The 17,229-nt window shown below is 37.5% G+C and overlaps 1 protein-coding gene across 2 annotated transcripts in view; it reads right to left on the bottom strand.

Moving 5' to 3' along the window:
* Positions 1–17,229, bottom strand: part of LOC149654801 (uncharacterized) — a 41,721-nt gene that overhangs the window by 6,375 nt on the left and 18,117 nt on the right. For both annotated transcript variants that reach the window (XM_089846441.1, XM_089846440.1), the window contains exons 4-21: positions 14,243–14,332; positions 13,651–13,702; positions 13,361–13,507; positions 12,069–12,551; positions 10,867–10,928; positions 9,877–10,025; positions 9,493–9,661; positions 7,072–7,292; positions 6,433–6,967; positions 5,364–6,357; positions 4,538–5,264; positions 4,100–4,436; positions 3,650–4,022; positions 2,016–2,219; positions 1,462–1,597; positions 1,128–1,383; positions 300–404; positions 15–228 (exon numbers count right to left, since the gene is read on the bottom strand). In XM_089846441.1, the coding sequence (XP_089702567.1) occupies positions 15–228; positions 300–404; positions 1,128–1,383; positions 1,462–1,597; positions 2,016–2,219; positions 3,650–4,022; positions 4,100–4,436; positions 4,538–5,264; positions 5,364–6,357; positions 6,433–6,967; positions 7,072–7,292; positions 9,493–9,661; positions 9,877–10,025; positions 10,867–10,928; positions 12,069–12,551; positions 13,361–13,507; positions 13,651–13,702; positions 14,243–14,332 (5,254 nt within the window). The remainder of the gene's footprint in view (positions 1–14; positions 229–299; positions 405–1,127; positions 1,384–1,461; positions 1,598–2,015; positions 2,220–3,649; positions 4,023–4,099; positions 4,437–4,537; positions 5,265–5,363; positions 6,358–6,432; positions 6,968–7,071; positions 7,293–9,492; positions 9,662–9,876; positions 10,026–10,866; positions 10,929–12,068; positions 12,552–13,360; positions 13,508–13,650; positions 13,703–14,242; positions 14,333–17,229) is intronic.

The raw sequence follows: 17,229 nt of genomic DNA on the forward strand, positions 1-17,229 counted from the left end.
TTAAGTACGCTTACATTTGATGGGATTGCGAAGCGACTTCTTTGAAGACATCTTCGCTAATGACGAGTGTCTGCGACGACGTGGAGCTCGATCTGTCCACTTGGATTCTCTGGACCAGCCGGGAATCGAAGAAAGAGCTAAACGTCTCGTTATCCGCTTTTGGCACTAAGACTCGCGAACTAGGGGAGTCAGTTTCGTCCGAGGAACTATCGTCGTCCGATGATAAATCTGTCAACCACATTCGAAAATATAGAGAGGACATAAATGGCAGGGTAAACCATATTTGGGCTTGACATTACCTTTTAAGGCAACGGGCATGGACTTGCTTTTAACTAGAGGCGATATCCCCTGAGGAAGACCTTTAACGGAGCTGCTAATACCGTCGAAATCATTCGTGATTTTCGCTAAATTAATTAAGAAGAAAGACACCACGGAATCTCGTAAACATTATTGGAGATGAGAAAACAGAGAGCGCTTTGTCGATATAAAAACCACGGTATTCACGTATCAAGGTCGTTCGAAATTTCGCGAGGGAGGGAGGAGCCTTTATCAAGGCCATTAGAAAATTCATGAGGGAGGAGCCTATGTCAAGGCCATTCGAAATTTCGCGATGGAAGGAGAGAGGAGCCTTTATCAAGGCCATTAGAAAATTCATGAGGGAGGAGCCTATGTCAAGGCCATTCGAAATTTCGCGATGGAAGGAGAGAGAAGCCTTTATCAAGGCCATTAGAAAATTCATGAGGGAGGAGCCTATGTCAAGGCCATTCGAAATTTCGCGATGGAAGGAGAGAGGAGCCTTTATCAAGGCCATTAGAAAATTCATGAGGGAGGAGCCTATGTCAAGGCCATTCGAAATTTCGCGATGGAAGGAGAGAGGAGCCTTTATCAAGGCCATTAGAAAATTCATGAGGGAGGAGCCTATGTCAAGGCCATTCGAAATTTCGCGATGGAGGGAGAGAGGAGCCTACATCAAGGTCATTCGAAATTTCGCGATGGAGGGAGAGAGGAGCCTACATTAAAGCCATTCGAAATTTCAAAGCACCATTTAAAGCTAGACGGGCCGGGGAAGTTAAGGACGCGTATTTACCTAACCTCTTTGTTGGCGGGTTTTAATATGCTATCCTTACCTTTGGAACTAGAGAAGGCCACAGGCGTTGGCATCTTTTTCTTGCGGTCAAGCACAGGAGTGGTATGAGGAGTTTGCCCTCGACTTCCGGGTGTACTACCTCCGTTACCCGGTGTTTGGACGGTTGCTAAAGGATGCCCCATTTTCCCGGCCACTGTGAATTTGACCGCGTCTTTCTCTTCAACCCTTTGTTTCCACTGAGTAGCCGATTCCTCTAATTTACTTTTCAAAGCTAAGATACTTGCCGACTTCTCAATCTGTCACGATACGTCGGTAAGAATTGTCACCGGACACTAAAGTAAGCCAGGGTATATACAAAAAAATATAAAACTTACCGAAGTTGGAGTACTTGGCGTTTGCTCATCTCGAATTGGATTAGGAATTGGCGCCGTGGCCTTTGGCGTTTCGGGTTTAACTTTGCAAATTCGTTTCTGCCAATCTTCGGTTCCACTGCGTTGCAAAGCGGCTAATCTGTAAAGAAATGGCGCGAAAAAACGGGGACCCATACTTCAAGACTTAATTGTTGCAAATTAATTAATTACGCAACGATACATTTAACATAACGGGAAAATAGGAGACGTGCGATAAAGAAAAACAAACTCTAATTAAACTAAATTTAAACATTTAAATTAAATGTTTATTGAGATACAAGAAAAATACGTTAGAAGGAAAAAGCATTGCCGCAAAAAAAAACAATAGAAAAGTGCTTTGTTTTTGATTTGTTTTTTAACAAATAATAATAAAAAGGGAAATTGTTTAAATATAAAAGATACATTCACAAAAGGAACATTACAAATTGATAGCCGAAAAAAACAGAAGAAAGTTGCGGCGAAAGGTTGGTGAAAAGGTCAACAGGGTCAAGGGGGGGGGGGGGTTTCAGTGTTCCTACCTATCCGCGATGCTTCCTTTCTTGGCATCCTTTTCAAGGTCAGCGGCCATCAGCACGGGTTGAGTCAGACTCCGTTGGGGTCCTTGTTTCTTTTCATCCTTTGAACTGTACTTGGACTTATGGGTATCCGAGGAACTAAACGACCTCCCTTTGGTGGTGACCTCAACTTCTTCCCTTTCGGTATTATGACTTTCCACCGATTTCCTGAAGGTTTTAAAGACAACTGATTTTGAATGTCGCATGGTTAAAAAATAAACCGTGTCTACGATCTAAACTATAAAGGGTTGTCCTTCAAGTACGTGGCATAAACGGCCCACGTGGGACGTTTTACACCGTTTATAAAGACACTGCCCCTTTTGGTGGTCCCACACTTTTTAAATAATTTAAAATAAAAAAGAAACAAGACACCTACGCCAGCCAGTTCAGTTTGTAATAATAATATTTTGCAACTAACGCGAACGTCTAACGTCTAACGTCTAGAGGCCCAGTCATTAAATTCTCCGCTAATCATTGAAGCGTAAATAACAGGCCCAATTAACCCGAACGAAAATATTTCAAAATTCCCAAATTTGTAATTGTAATCGTTTTAAAAAGCGTAAAAACAACCCAATTTTCCCCTACAAATAAAATTTACCTTAAAATTTTCATTTTAAAGCGAAATAAAAGTTAAAAATAAATAAATAAACTCTAAAGTCTTACTTAATTTTCCTTGATTCGATCAGTTTTAATTGCGCAAATTTATGAAATTTTAAAATTAAGTTACGCGTTTAGTAACACTAACAACACTCGTCGCGGTGTTGGACGCGCTTGAAGTATTACTGACCCGATGTATGAAATATATTATATTATATTATTTATTATTAATATTAATATATGTCCATATATGTATCGTGTAATAAAACTGGGACTCTATGCCTACAATAAAGCGCTATTGAAATCCAGAAACCTTGAGCTACATCACCATAAATGAATAATTGGTCCCCCCAAAAACGTTACCAAACATAAGTGATATATTAAATAATAAGTAAGACACTGAAATAATTAATTTCTTTAGGAAAGTTTGTGGTTTCAATTTAAAAGAAATTGGTATTTTAAAATAAGTTCCGGGCTGGTTTATTTTGATTGTGTCACCCGAAATCATTGGGAATCACGTACATTTTTATTGAGGTATAATTAAACTTAACCAACCATATTGACACCTTAGAATAATATTCAGCGTTGACGAGTTATTCTTGGAGTGAAGCAGGCGATAAGATATCGAGGACTTATATATTATCATACAGGTGTTAATTTAGTGATAAATTATATCATATAAACGAGTACACAGGTAGGCCTATACGTTGAGATAATAATTTCCCCCAACAATACTCAACAGCTAGGGACGCAGCGCTGTACTACTAGGCCTACCTAGTCAGAGTACGTCAGACACGGTGGAGATACGCGACTTTATGGGGATGACAACGCGCGTGTTATACATATACTTAACTGTACTGTTAAAGGTAAGTGAGGCCGTCACTCTGAACTTAACTAGGGCGCGATATAAATATAAAAGGGGGTACTGGTTTGGTTTCGCGCGTCACTACGTCATTTACAACTAACATATTTTAATAAGCAATAAGGTAAAAGGTTCTGACCTCTCTTCCTTTTGTCGCATTGAAGAATTGTACTTCCTCTGGACAGCCAAATTCGTTATCTTCTTGGGCATGGCCGGTGAATTACTTCCGGTCATCTGATTGATGACGATATGACTCTGTCCTCCAGCCAAGACAGTCTTGGATTCGTCCAAGTCATCCTCATCGCCGCTGCTTTCGGCGGACTCTTCCGAACTGGATGATGACTCGCTAGTGGACATCTTAGCCTCTTGTTTCGCGACTACTTTGGTGACAGTCTTAGGCGAGTTCCCGCCAATTTTCTCGTTCGCGACGCTTGAACGATTAGAGCCCGACTGCGATGATAAAGCCGCAACGTTGGCCCCGTTTTGCGACGACGTCGGCGTTGAAAACAAACCTAATAAGTCCATAAAAAACAAGATGGCAGGTTAGATATACTTACTTCACTTGGTTGGGAAAGTGGTCGGAGCTTACTTTTAAGTTCTTGTTGGACATCGTGAGTCGATGGTATGGACGAATCGTTTTTGGAAGATAATTCTTTGGCCGATTTTAAAATGCAGGCGGCAAGACCACCTTTGCTACCACTTTTGGATAGACCACTGGCTTTCTGAACTTCTTCGGTCGTTATGGGTTGCGTCCTGAATCGAGAGGAATTTCCTCTGGATCGACGGATCGAAGGACCCCGAATTAGTTCCGGTTTCTCGGCTTCAATTTCCGCCTTTGATTTCTGAGTGAATAATTTCATTTTTTCGACGAGACTAAGTTTGGACGGTTCTTCAGTAGGGGAAGCTAATTCCTCCTTCGAAGTAGTCTGCGTCAAAATTATATATTTGGAATCCAAAATTTAAATCATGACGCGAAATATCGTCGCAGCGAAACGCGTCTTGTAATAAGTACAATCACGCATCTTACCTTTTCATCAATGGTCGCCTCAACCTTGCCGATTTTGGCAGCTTCGTGAACTTCTTCTTCAGTGACGGGTTGCGTTTGTGACCTGGTTAAGCTTCGCCTCATCAGGAATCGGTTTCTGACGGAGGAATCACCCCCGCTTAGTCTTCGTGGCTCGGCGGACGCTTTGACTTCCTCGGCTTTTTGTTGAAACAAGGAGGCCTTGGCTGCTACGCTCAATTTGACTAATTCGTCGCTACTTGAACTATGAACCCCTTCCGATTGACCTTCTTGATGATTATCGGAAGACTCCGAGGAATGATTGGTTCTTCCGGCCTCGGCCTTCTCGGCTTCCGCCAATTCCTCCACCGTGATTGGTAGAGTTCTGTACCTGGCGTTATTTCGTCTGTCTTGACGTTTATCGAACCTTTTCTTGCGTTCCGAACGGTAAGGCTTAGGGTACTCGGGTTTAACGAGACCGAGTACTTCCGGTTCCAAGGGTCTGGTGGGAACAACGGGGGTTACTTTGGGTACGATGTGACCTTGTTCGAAGACGTTCAAAGAGGCCTTTTTCATAATAAGAGCCCTGAAGGCTTGGACAGATTCTAAACTGTCTGTTTCCTCGACTTCTACTTGGGTTACGGGTTGGGTTCGATAGCGAGGGGCATTGCGACGATTAAAGCGTTCCCTAAGTACGTGACTTGGTCCGACACCGTCGGTCACTTTTAAACCACCGCGGCGAGGGACGACCCTAACAGAGCAAAGAGACCCAAGATAACCAAGTCTTTTAAACCGGACTAAATCCTCCTTATCTTGTAAGATGACGCGTGGTCAAAAAATGAATACTTACCCTTTAGCTGGTTGATTCTTTTCCAGTCCAAGTGAAGTATCAGGTTCTATCTTGGAGGTAAGTTCAACTTCGGCTGAGTTTTTTCTCTTTAGTATGGAAGGCAAAGGTTGAAAGTGAACCGGAGACTGGTTGTGATTTGTTCGGAACTGGTTTTGATATCTATTATCAGTATCGACGGAACCTCTACGACCTTGAAAGGCCAAATTGGAAGGTCGATTCAAGGTCACCAGACACGAATCCGATACGATGGCGTCTTCGGAATTGCGTCGATTTGGGTACAAGGAAGAACTTGGAAGTACACTCTTGCTTTTCAAAATGGATGGTTTTGATTGGTTATCCACGTCACTCTCTTCGGCTTCACTTCCCACCGACTTCTTGAGTATGGAGCGGATGGCCGATTCTTGAAGGCAACTTTCGTATTTACGGTTAAGTCCTAGGACATCTAAGGCGGTTGAAGGTTCGTCCAAACTGCGACGCGATTTTAAAATCGGTTTGGGTTTTTCGTCCCAGTTGTCCTCGTCGCCTTTCTTCTTTAGAATGGGTTTCTTGGGTTCGTTCCTTAACCCTGGAAGGTCGACCAATTCCTCTTGGCTATATCTCTTTTTAAGTATCGGTTTGGGTACTTGGTCACTTTGGGCACCCGTCACGACATCCAAATCTTCCAATGACGTCCGGTTTTTAAGTATCGAATGAACGGGACTTCCAGTTTCGTCAATCGAATGTTTCTTCAAGATTGGATGGACGATGGCCTGGTCAGATGATTCCTTCTCTTCGGAACTTCCTCGTTTCTTTAAGATCGAGGGTTTCTTATCCGCTTCCGATTGGACAACTACCGGTACAGTTTCTTCCGGTGGAGATCTCAAAGGACGCAAAATGCTACTGCAGATAACATCACGTGGTTCCTCATCGATGCTACGTCGTTTAAGAATTGGGGTTTTTAAAACGTTCTCAGAGAGCTTCTCGACCACGGAGTTTGATGCCTCTTTCGAGCTTCCTGCATTCGAGGCGAAGAGAAATTACTACCTAATTAGTAATTAGTAATTAGCAATAAGCTGTTAATAACAAATACCTTTAAGTACTGAGGTGAAGGGCACAAAATTGACGACTTCTGAAGATAAAACTCCGGAAGTTGCGGTAGGTGAGACGGTATTATCCCGACTTAACCTATCCGGTGGTGTCGCGAAGATATCGTCGTTCGAGGAATTGGCTTGTTCGATGGCTTTATCTTTATCATCAAGTACTTGTACATCCGTGGACGTTAACGAAGAACCGTGGCTTTCTACGGAAGTCGAAGTCGTCGAACTCTGATGGACGTATTTGACGATAGATTCTACTAGGACGGGTTTCGGTTCTTTAAGGGCAATTAATTTGTTTGGGGTTGACTTTGGCACTTGGTTGAGCGTTGAGATAAAGGAGGTCGGTGAGGGGACGGGACTGTGACGTTGTTGGACTTTAAGTACTTCCGGTATATCTGGTTTCTTCAAGGCCCACGGTTTAACGCGTCTTGAACTGTCTAAGTCCGTTGATTTGTTACTTGCCGATAAACTACCCAAGGTTTTATCCGTGGACTCTCGTTTCTTGGTTAAACTCCCGCAAGTTTCGCCCTGTTTTAATGAAATACGTACCAGATAAGAAATGGTGTTCGACCCATGCAGGTCTTGTCGGTCTCTACAATATAAGTTTGAATAATAATTGTCATAGTACTTACTGGTGAATCTGAGGAGGATCCTTTGCGATTTATTGGTTGTGACGCGACGCGCGGTGTCAACAAGGACAACCTTTCGGTGATATTTGTTTTTGTGACGTCATTTACTCTCAAGGAAGCCGACCTGGCGAACGGATTGTCACGTTTATCTAACTTATCCGAACCGGAAGTTTGCGACGATTCACTTGTCCGTCGAATTCTACGACTCCGTACTCTAGCAGCTTCTGAAAAGTCATTAACGGACTCGGACTTAGCTAATTTAAAATAATTAACTAAACACGGACAAGAATACAACATTATCAATAATATAATTTAAGTTAATAGCTAACCCAATCTGTAAATTAAAATATATATTATCTTTCAAACAGGAAGTTAAGGTACAAGTAGAGAAATAATTATATTGTTATTATTATTAAAGTCAACAAGGGCACGGGATGTAACGACAACTTTATTAAAAACATCATTCAAAAAAGGGAACAATTTTTAGAGTGTTTATTTTCAAATTATATACTTCCTTTGTTAAAGTATGCTTAACATAAAACGGGTTATTATTTACTTATGTTTGAACTATCCCACGTCACCCTACCTACCCCATAACCTTTCCCTTGACATATGTCCATTAAAAATTGACACGTGATAAGAATGAAGTAACAATTGAAGTAAGTCCGCGTAATTCTTAGACAAGATAATTCTAATTCCTTTTGTTTGTTTCCTGTTGTAATAATCCATCCATATTTAAGTTACAAAGTCAGCTTGTAAGTCTTAAGTAACTTAAAAAGTCTTTCAGAGGAAATTGTCCCCCTTTTGGCGCTAATTTTAGATCCGACCAAACTCCTTCGGGTTTCAAGAAAAACCGCAAACCTAGCTGCAGCATCAACAGCTTGAAAGTTGTTGGCCTACATTTGCAGCGTTTAAAATTTCGAGTTCCACGAAAAAACACCACCATTTTTTTAGTTGTTTTTTTAAATACTATCATCATAATTGTACTTAGAATATTTCATATTAACTTAGGTTAAGGGGGTCAGAAAGACAGACAAACTTAGCAATGGCATAAGGGACTATTGAAATAAATCAGTTTTGGTTGCACCCCGAGGTTGTAATAATATTGCAGTTTACTAATACGATATTTTAAAGGCGTTATATGGTCTATGGAAATTTTGCAACGAAATTTTGATCGACGAATTTAAAAAATAAAAAAATCAACCATAATCTGGGTCAATGTTTAAGTAATTTTCAAAAATTTAGCCCGAGGTTTATTATATTATTATTAAAGATTGGTGAAATGGGATACGATTTTACAAGGATAGCGTCGAACGACATTACTTGTACAATGTGCATGGTTTAGCTATTTGATGTATTATTAATTCCGGGCTGATTTAGGGGAAACGTTACCTTAGCTAATATCAGCGAGATCAGGAAGTTAACTAACTGATAAGGGGATAAAACTGCTTAAAAGGATAAATACTAATCTAAAAACGTTAATCCAACGATAAAGATTTATTATAGGCCTATCTGAAGTACTTTAAAACCTTCTCCAAATTCTAATTTGCGAATATGATAAAATAAATTATAAAACGAAAGAAGACTTACCTCAATTCGAATATCATTTAAACCTACATAATTAACGTTAATTACTAAGCGTAATTAACTAACTAAACTTGGGCCGAGTCGTCGGTACTTGTTAGCGGCTCGACCGAATTTCTCAACTTTTAAACTGAAGTGTTAAAGATATTCCCAGTTTTAATTTTTTTTAAAGAAAGTTTATATTTTGGGGATGCCAAACCTAATTTTGTTTCTTGGATAATAGCCAACTGGGTACCACCATAAGTTAATGATAATATCTTAATAAGTTTAACACTTAAATGTAATTTCATTTGCCATTGTTAATCCCCGTGTTTATTGTCTATCGAACCTGCTGTTATATTTTACAACACCACAAGGTTGAACTTTGAAAAACAATACAATAGAGTGGTACTAAAATGGGAGGAGCTACGACGTGACGTCAATATTGGTATTCTTTATTGCACGGCCTGAGCTAACGACTTCCAATATATTGGCCAAAACCGAGGTAAGAGATAGAATGGTGTGACGTCACGATAAAGTCCGTAATAGCAGACAATAAAAGGGAGAAACTTGTAACTGATCTCGTTTAACTTATTGGAAGTAATGATTAACTTATGTTGCGAACTACACTTGGCAGTACTAGCAAGGCCTACGAGAACTTTCTATTTCATATGAACCAGTGTCAACCCAGTATAATAACGGACCCCAACCGGTTGCTAGTGTCATCATCTACGTTCTAAACAAACTTCTACATTGGCATTAACTTGAAGTTTAGGCAACTTTTGACACCCACGCGTCTTTAATCTTAACTCAAACAAGGCACAGCTGACTAGTTTAAAATTTAAAAGAAATATTTCTTACCGTGAGCTTCGGACGGAATAGGTCGAGGTTCGTCCAGTACATTGGCACGGTTCAAGTTGGACTTTCGTTTCCCACTTTTATCCTTGGCTTTCCCCAAACTGGACACTTCCGAAGCGTCACTACCCACGTCATCTTGACCAATTTTTGGAAGAGAACCACTACCGGCGATCTAATCACGATTAAAAATAGATAATCATTAATTTTAAACGCGCCGCGCTAACTAATATCCACCAATAATAGGCCCTAGACATACTAGAATAAGGAAGACATGTTTAAAGAGAACAAGGCAGCTACACGTTACAAGATAAAGATAGTGTATAGCGGCAGACCATAAAGACATGTTCATATGATATGATATGGGATGAAATATTGTTAAGTACTTACATTTTTGGACGCCGTTAGATTATCGTTCAAGTCGTTTGTAATTGACTTTTGATTGGCTGATGATGAGGGAACGCGAGGGACATCGCTATCTGATGGTGTTATCTTGCGAGAGCACGCGTTGATGTCTGTACCACGAGATAAGCTATCCGCTGTTTAAACACAAGACAATTAAGTCATTATTAATTACACACTCTTATTTTGAAACTGGCTGGTGAAATTTGAGGCCAATTATATACTAATTTTTGTTGCTTGGTTTTCGATTTTGCTCCATTTTAATTAGGAGTCAAAATATAGGGTAGGTCTACTTAATGTCTACTCGATTATAGTGGGTTTATTTGAAATAGGAAATTTATAAAACTTGGATGGAATACACTATGGAATGTCTACTTTAATGGGCTATTTTTAATTTTACTCTAAGTAATATAGATTTAAAGATATAATCATTTAAAGAATACAATAGTTTCGAAAAAAACAAACATTTTGGTAGGTCCTAAAGTTGATTGAATTACGGTGAATGTTCTACTGGTATGATTTTAATAAAACTACATGGTAATAATCTACCGAATGTCTATTTTCTAGTGGTACTTTCAAATGTATTCAATCTAAATTAGATCAAAAGATATAACCAATTAAAGTCGGTTGAAAATTATTTCCATTCATCCAATGAAGGACTTTAGTAAATGTAACTTAAAAAATACGTGTATACTTTTACCACATTTATAAAAGCTAATGTTTCACATCTAATTAAGTTTTCAAGGTCCGTCTAAACTAACCCTGTAAGATGAACTCAAAGAAACCAGAAACAAACGGTCCCGCAATAACCGCTTTCAAATTGAAATTTAATATATTCAAGACATAGGCCTAATTTGTAAGTAAATCGTTAAATCGTTTTTCTCTTTAAAAAAAATCCATTTAGGACAGAGGTCAAAGGTAACTCACGAAAGGCAATTTGAATAATATATTAAAACGTATATTTATACCCATACTTACAATTATTTTTTACGATTTGTGGTACGTTGTTGCTAGAAACCGATGCCGCTTGGGCTCGCAACCTGAAAACCCATAATTTCTCAAATTATGAAGTAAAAGCAAGAAGTGATATCTAGTTTATTAGGGAGAAGGTATAAATTCGCGGCACATTTCTAGCTTTATCTCCAATCCAAACAAACGTAGGTCCGGACGGAGTTAATCCCCGCTGCCTCTAAATTACAACCAGCATGCATCTCATTGGTTCTTGAAAACTCGTGCACGTCAGCGCGACGCGAATGAGTACGAAAATTACTTGAGGAGAGGCTGCGAAATAGCCCGACCTCCTTTTACGCCTTCCCCCCATTTGTATTTTGAAAGGGGGACTGGGACTATAGCACGAGCGAATACTTAGTCAGCTTAAACCTTCTCCCTAATAAACTAGATATCACTTCTTGGTAAATAAAAAAGATAAAAACTATTTACAAGTTCAGTATTTGTGGTCTCGAATAACTAACCCACCCATAATAATAATAAAAGGAAAAAAGAATATTATTTGCTTAAAAGAAAGTTGATTAAAAAGAAATTTCTTTCATTCTTTTAATTCATTTGCTTTGAAATCCTTTTAAAATGAAAATGAAATAATAACAGAAAAGGAATTAACAAAAACAGGCACGCCTGAGCGCAGTGGGTCGAGACCAAATTAACCTCAATTTGTTTCTTTGAAAAATATATAATACAAAAAACATTTAGCCCCCCGCTCCTCTTAAGCCTAAACCCGCACACATGAATTGATTCAATTTAACCAGGGATAGATTTAATTTTAGAAGTAGGAATGGAGTTCTAACAGAGTAATATCTGGGCGCGCGTAAGTCCTGGACCCCCTTTTAACGGGACGGGGGAGGGGGTTATGAAAGAAGAGGCGAGAGGGGGGTCATAGCGACAGAGGTAGAAAGGAATTACGTCACTATTTCTCCCCGCCGTCCCCGTCAGCAACGTCATCAAAATGTAGTTTAAGTGAGCAGGCAATAAGATAATTTAAACTTTTCGTTACGTGTTGGTTGGAGGGAGGGGCTCTATACTGGGGGGGGGGGGCATGAGTCGGAATAACTGAAGTAAATACTAACCGTTCCGTTCTCCATTCCTACTTCTAAAATTAAATCTATCCCCGATTTAACCCCGTATTCATTCTCAATATTTTCAAAAAAAAAAAAAATTGGACTCACCTAGACGCCCGTGTTGACCTAACTAATCCAGGGTTAGACGCATTGTTGGTCGGCGGCAATGTACCGGTATCGGAGCTTTCACTTGGCTCTCTTTTAATAAATCTACGTCTAGAAGAAGGCGGTTGTTGACTCGATAACAAGGCACTTTCGGCGGTTGTAGTATCTTGATGTTGATGTTGTTGTTCCTGTTGTTGTTGGATACCTCCATCGATATCCGAAGACGTTGTTTTATTGGATTGTCTCAAAGAACGTCTGAAAAATTGGGGTTCGGTACCCAAGGCGTTCGTTTCGGGTTCAAACTTTATTTTGGCTTCGTTGAAACGAGCTTGGTGTAATTTACGACGTTCTTCTTTGATCTTGGCTACCCGGTCAGGGTTAACCGAGGATAAGGTACTTGGCATGCTGTCCGAACGGGGCTTGTTCAAATCCAAAGGGTTTGAACTTCCTAAAATCGACGCGGGACTGCTGGTGTTCGAAATAAATCTATATAAGACCAAGAAGAAGGAAATATCTTAACAATTGCCGTCTGCCACGAGTCTAGACTTGAATAAAGGTTATCTTTTCATATCACAATCGTGGACAATAATTTTATAGCTAATTAATCAAGAACTAATTAATGTGTCGTCAAAATAGATTTGTAGAGCGGAATGTCTACTTTTAAATTAAATGAATGTATTAATCTGAACGTAATATTAGGGGCTTTCAAATATATCACAATATCTAAAACTAAAACACGTCGTAATTACAGTTTATCTTTGCTAATTACTAGAGTACTAATTAAGGTATCAATTTGTCGTCAACGTAGATTTGTAGAGCAAAATGTCTACTTTCTAAATATGTATTAAAATTATACTGAAGGTACGAATTTGAATACGAAATTAATATTTTTAGAAAAAATCACCGGTCGAATCCCTAATTAATTTGGATATTAATCCTGCCCTAATCAAGGTGTTTAATTGCTTGTAAAGAGCGAAATGAGTGCTTTTAGATCATATACTTAATTATAAATTTAATTAAAATTGAATCCGACAAGTAAACATTATAAAATAAAACGCAAAAATCGAAAGAAAAAGAAAATAACTTGAATTATTTTGGTAATTAATCCTGATCTAATTAAGGTGTTTAATTACGTGTAAAAATAAAAATGTAGAGTGAAATGTGTACTTTAAGAATACATACTTAATTATAATTTTAATTAAATTTGAATCCGATAGGTAAACATTATTAAATAAAACGCAAAAAAATTGGAAAAAAAAAATAATAATTAAAAATAAATGAAAATGGAGACTAACCTATTATTGGTAGCGGTGGTGGTGGAATTTGAACGCGTCGATTTAACTCCATAACTGTTAAGTGTCTGAGCACTCATGACGTCGTTGTCGACTTGGGAATTACACTTCGGCGGAGGAGTTTCTTGATGGGCACTTAAGGAATTAGGCCTAAAAAGAAAACCGGAATTAAAAGGTTAAATAATTATAAATTTCGAAAGAAGGCAGCGCCAAGGATTTGTTAAACCGAGAAGCCTTGTATCGGTTCCACCTAAGGTTAATTAATTTTTATAAAACATAATAAAAACACTCACTCATTTGGTAATGCAGCTGCTGGTAATGTCGCATTTTCAACATGACTCGAGGCTATTGGGGTTTAAAAAAAGGGTGGTCTTAGTTTCTTTTTTTTTTGTTAAATACAAATAAATATGACATAACGACCTTCGTTTTAAAGTTTAACCCTAACCCTTTTCGCAAGGTAAGATTTATTCGAGGGGTAATACACTTTTAACGAAAAATTATAATAAGACCTGACCCAACTATAGGTACACGTGTTTTAATTAATCGATAATTGTGTGTAGATATTTAATATTAAACGATTTTAACTAATTTTAATTAATTTAATATGAACACGTGTTTAAATTAATTTCAAGTGGTGTGTAGGGTATTTAATATTAAATGATTTTAACTAATTTTAATTAAATAATTTTAATTAAATAATTTTAATTAATTTGTACAAGTGTTTAAATTAATTGCAAGCGGTGTGTAGGGTATTTAATATTAAATGATTTTAAGTAATTTTAATTAATTTGTACACGTGTTTAAATTAATTTCAAGTGGTGTGTAGGGTATTTAATATTAAATGATTTTAACTAATTTTAATTAATAATTAAAAACTAGGCTTACCACTGTGGGGATTTTCACTTAATGATTGATTTAGGTTAAGGTTTAAGAAGGCATTGTTTTCAGTAACAAAGTCACACTTTTGGTTCGAACCTAATTTAAAAATAAATAAATAAATAAATATTTTTATAAAGGCTTATATCTTTTGATCTACTATAGATAGAAAAAATTTAAAAGCATCCTCAGAAAGTAGACATTCCAAAGATCATTCCCTCAAATTTTCATTAATCTCTTACTTTAAATAAAACCGCTATAAATTTTTTTATAATTATAACCAAAACTTTATAGTTTATATTTTGATCTTTACCGAGGTGTTGAATCATAATAACAAGATTATTAAATATGCCGGGCCGCCCAAATCGACGTTCGTCGAGTTAAACATAAAACGGGGTCAAAGATAACAGTCTCAAAAATTGATTTGAAAAAAAAAAACCAAAAAACCAGGGACGTGTTAATATAATATTGTAAAATGATAAAGTAACCCCCCTTACCCCCAAATAAAATAAAAACCGGTTTTCAATCGAATCGAAACTATACACAAAGAGAGACGTAACTGTAAAGTTTCGTATTAACTGGGGATATTTACTAAATAAGTGTTTAAAAACACTCCCGTGTCGTTATATCCTCTTTGGTTGAACAAATAATCCTTAAACGATATAGAAAGATAAAAATAACATAATTATATTTTTTTTATTTTCTTTTTTCTTAGATTTTATATCGCGTCTGCTTTTAATAACTAATTTGACGTAAGTCTCTACTAACTAGTGACGTAATATAATAGAAACCAGACCCCTCTTATCAAACTAAAACACTTTAACCATTAATAAGTCGGGCGAAACGTTTGTCTTATGGACAGACAGACAAAGACAGAGGCGAAACGGACGCGCGTTTAAACTAGCTATACATAAAAATCACAGGGAAACCATATAAAAGTCCTAAACAATAAAAAAATACACCTGTACATATTTCAAACCAGGATATCTGCGAATATCAACGCCTTCCTAAAACACCATCCAAAATAACTAACCTACACATTAGTATAATGCAGTTATACAACTTCAAACGCAAATAATAATAATTAGTAATTAAATATTTAAGTAATTGATTAGTTTAAATAAATAATGCCGTGGGAATTTCTCCATTAACTAGTATTATAGACCTATAACTAATAAATGCGAATTACTAAATATTTCGGAAAAAATTCAATAAAGTCGAAAAATATAATAATAATAATGTATGTAGAGATGAATGAAACATGTATAAATATGTATATAGAGATGAAATATTATATAAAAAAGTCTTATTCTTACGTCATAAACAGAAATAAACGGATGTGTACGGGTATTATGAATTATTTTGAAGGTCTAATCGAGCGAAGACACAGACGTAAGTAAATAATAATAAGTTTAAAACGACTTCTATACTCGACTAATTCTAGGAAAAATTGGAGGAAGTATAGGGGTATGGTTAATTATCGCAATTATTTTCGTCTGCTAGGTTAAGGGTCAGATTAAATCACCCGCGATGATCCCTGGTACACGGGATTCTTCTATCTTCGTATTTGTCCCCTTATCAACAAGTAAAAACCGCGATGGAGAGGTTCATAGTGAGTAACACCTTTTTTTAGACCAAGATAACGGATAACATTTTTTCAAAGGATGACTCATAGTGCTTATATCTTTCTTATAATCATCAGGGTGGATTAGCTATGCAGTAAGATTCTACTATAATTTGGTAATTTTTCTCTTGTGGTATTAGGGATATTCAAAGAAATCATGTTTGCGCGACCTCGAATAGCTAAACCACCCTATAATCAAATCCCCGGGCAATTGGGGGGCGAACTATATACACTAAGGGGCCATAAAACCAGCAACAATCGACGAAAGAAATCTCCGGTCGTCTGACCTAAGAGAGGTTGAAAGTTTACCGCGTGTAAAAAACTATTACTATTCCTTTAAAATTCCATTGAGGCCCTTGCAAAGATTTTTTTACGTGGGTTTCAATTTACTACTATTTTCAAAATACGTACGGACAAGATAGGGATGGCCCCTTCAAGTTTCCTCAGCGTGGAATTTATTTAGTTTGAATTTTAAAGTAAACCCACCTTATATTAATTTAACCTTATTCTTAACCGTAGTTTAATGACATGACAATACCACATGACGTTAAAATTCAAATTTCATAGTTGCCAGTGCCTAGGGCACTTTTCTAGTTGGCCAATGAACTTGTTTTACCGGTTAAAAAAATCTAAGTTTTGATATGTACATGTAAAAAAGCGTGTTTTTTCCATGTACATACACTTTAAGATAAATTTGTAACAAGATTTATCGTTATCTCCAAAGATAAAATTTAAAACTTCCATCTTAACCTTAATATTATTTATTATGTCTATGTTGGGGAAAATTTGCATAAAAATAGGCCAAAACAAGGAAACACCTCCGAAGCAAGCCCCCTGTAGCGCGATTTACGCGGCTCTTCTTCAAGGAAAGAGACGTTGATCTAAGCCTTTGTCATAACTAAGATAAACGTCAAGTCGTCTACCAGGGACAGGAGTAGAGCTAAGCCTATGTGGTTATTAATTTAACGAGCTTACCATAAAGTCCGGTAATATTTGCTTTTGACAGGTTGAGAGGTTCGTGCAATATTAAACACCACACACTGTATCCAATTGACAAAGGCTTAAAATACACACGTAAAAATTTAAACTACTAAAGGCGCGGGAGCCGCCACTGTCTTTGATTCATTCACATAGCCGACACAGACACGACTGAGTCTATACCGCCGATTGACGTCTGCTTGCTTCCCGCCACTTCCCTCTTAACATTGCATCACTGATTAGACTCTTGAGCGTGAGAAAATAACTAGGCTTACAGCGACATCTATAAATGAACTGTTTACTTTAAATAATAGTACTTTTAATCTTTTAAGTTATCAATACTGGATTTAGTTTTAATTATTTCGAGTAATGTATTGTTTTTAATGGCGATTAT

Source organism: Phalangium opilio, unplaced genomic scaffold, assembly GCF_054372755.1.
Source record: "Phalangium opilio isolate 3A_F unplaced genomic scaffold, DU_Popi_V2 ptg000079l_1, whole genome shotgun sequence".
NCBI classification, from domain to species: domain Eukaryota; kingdom Metazoa; phylum Arthropoda; class Arachnida; order Opiliones; family Phalangiidae; genus Phalangium; species Phalangium opilio.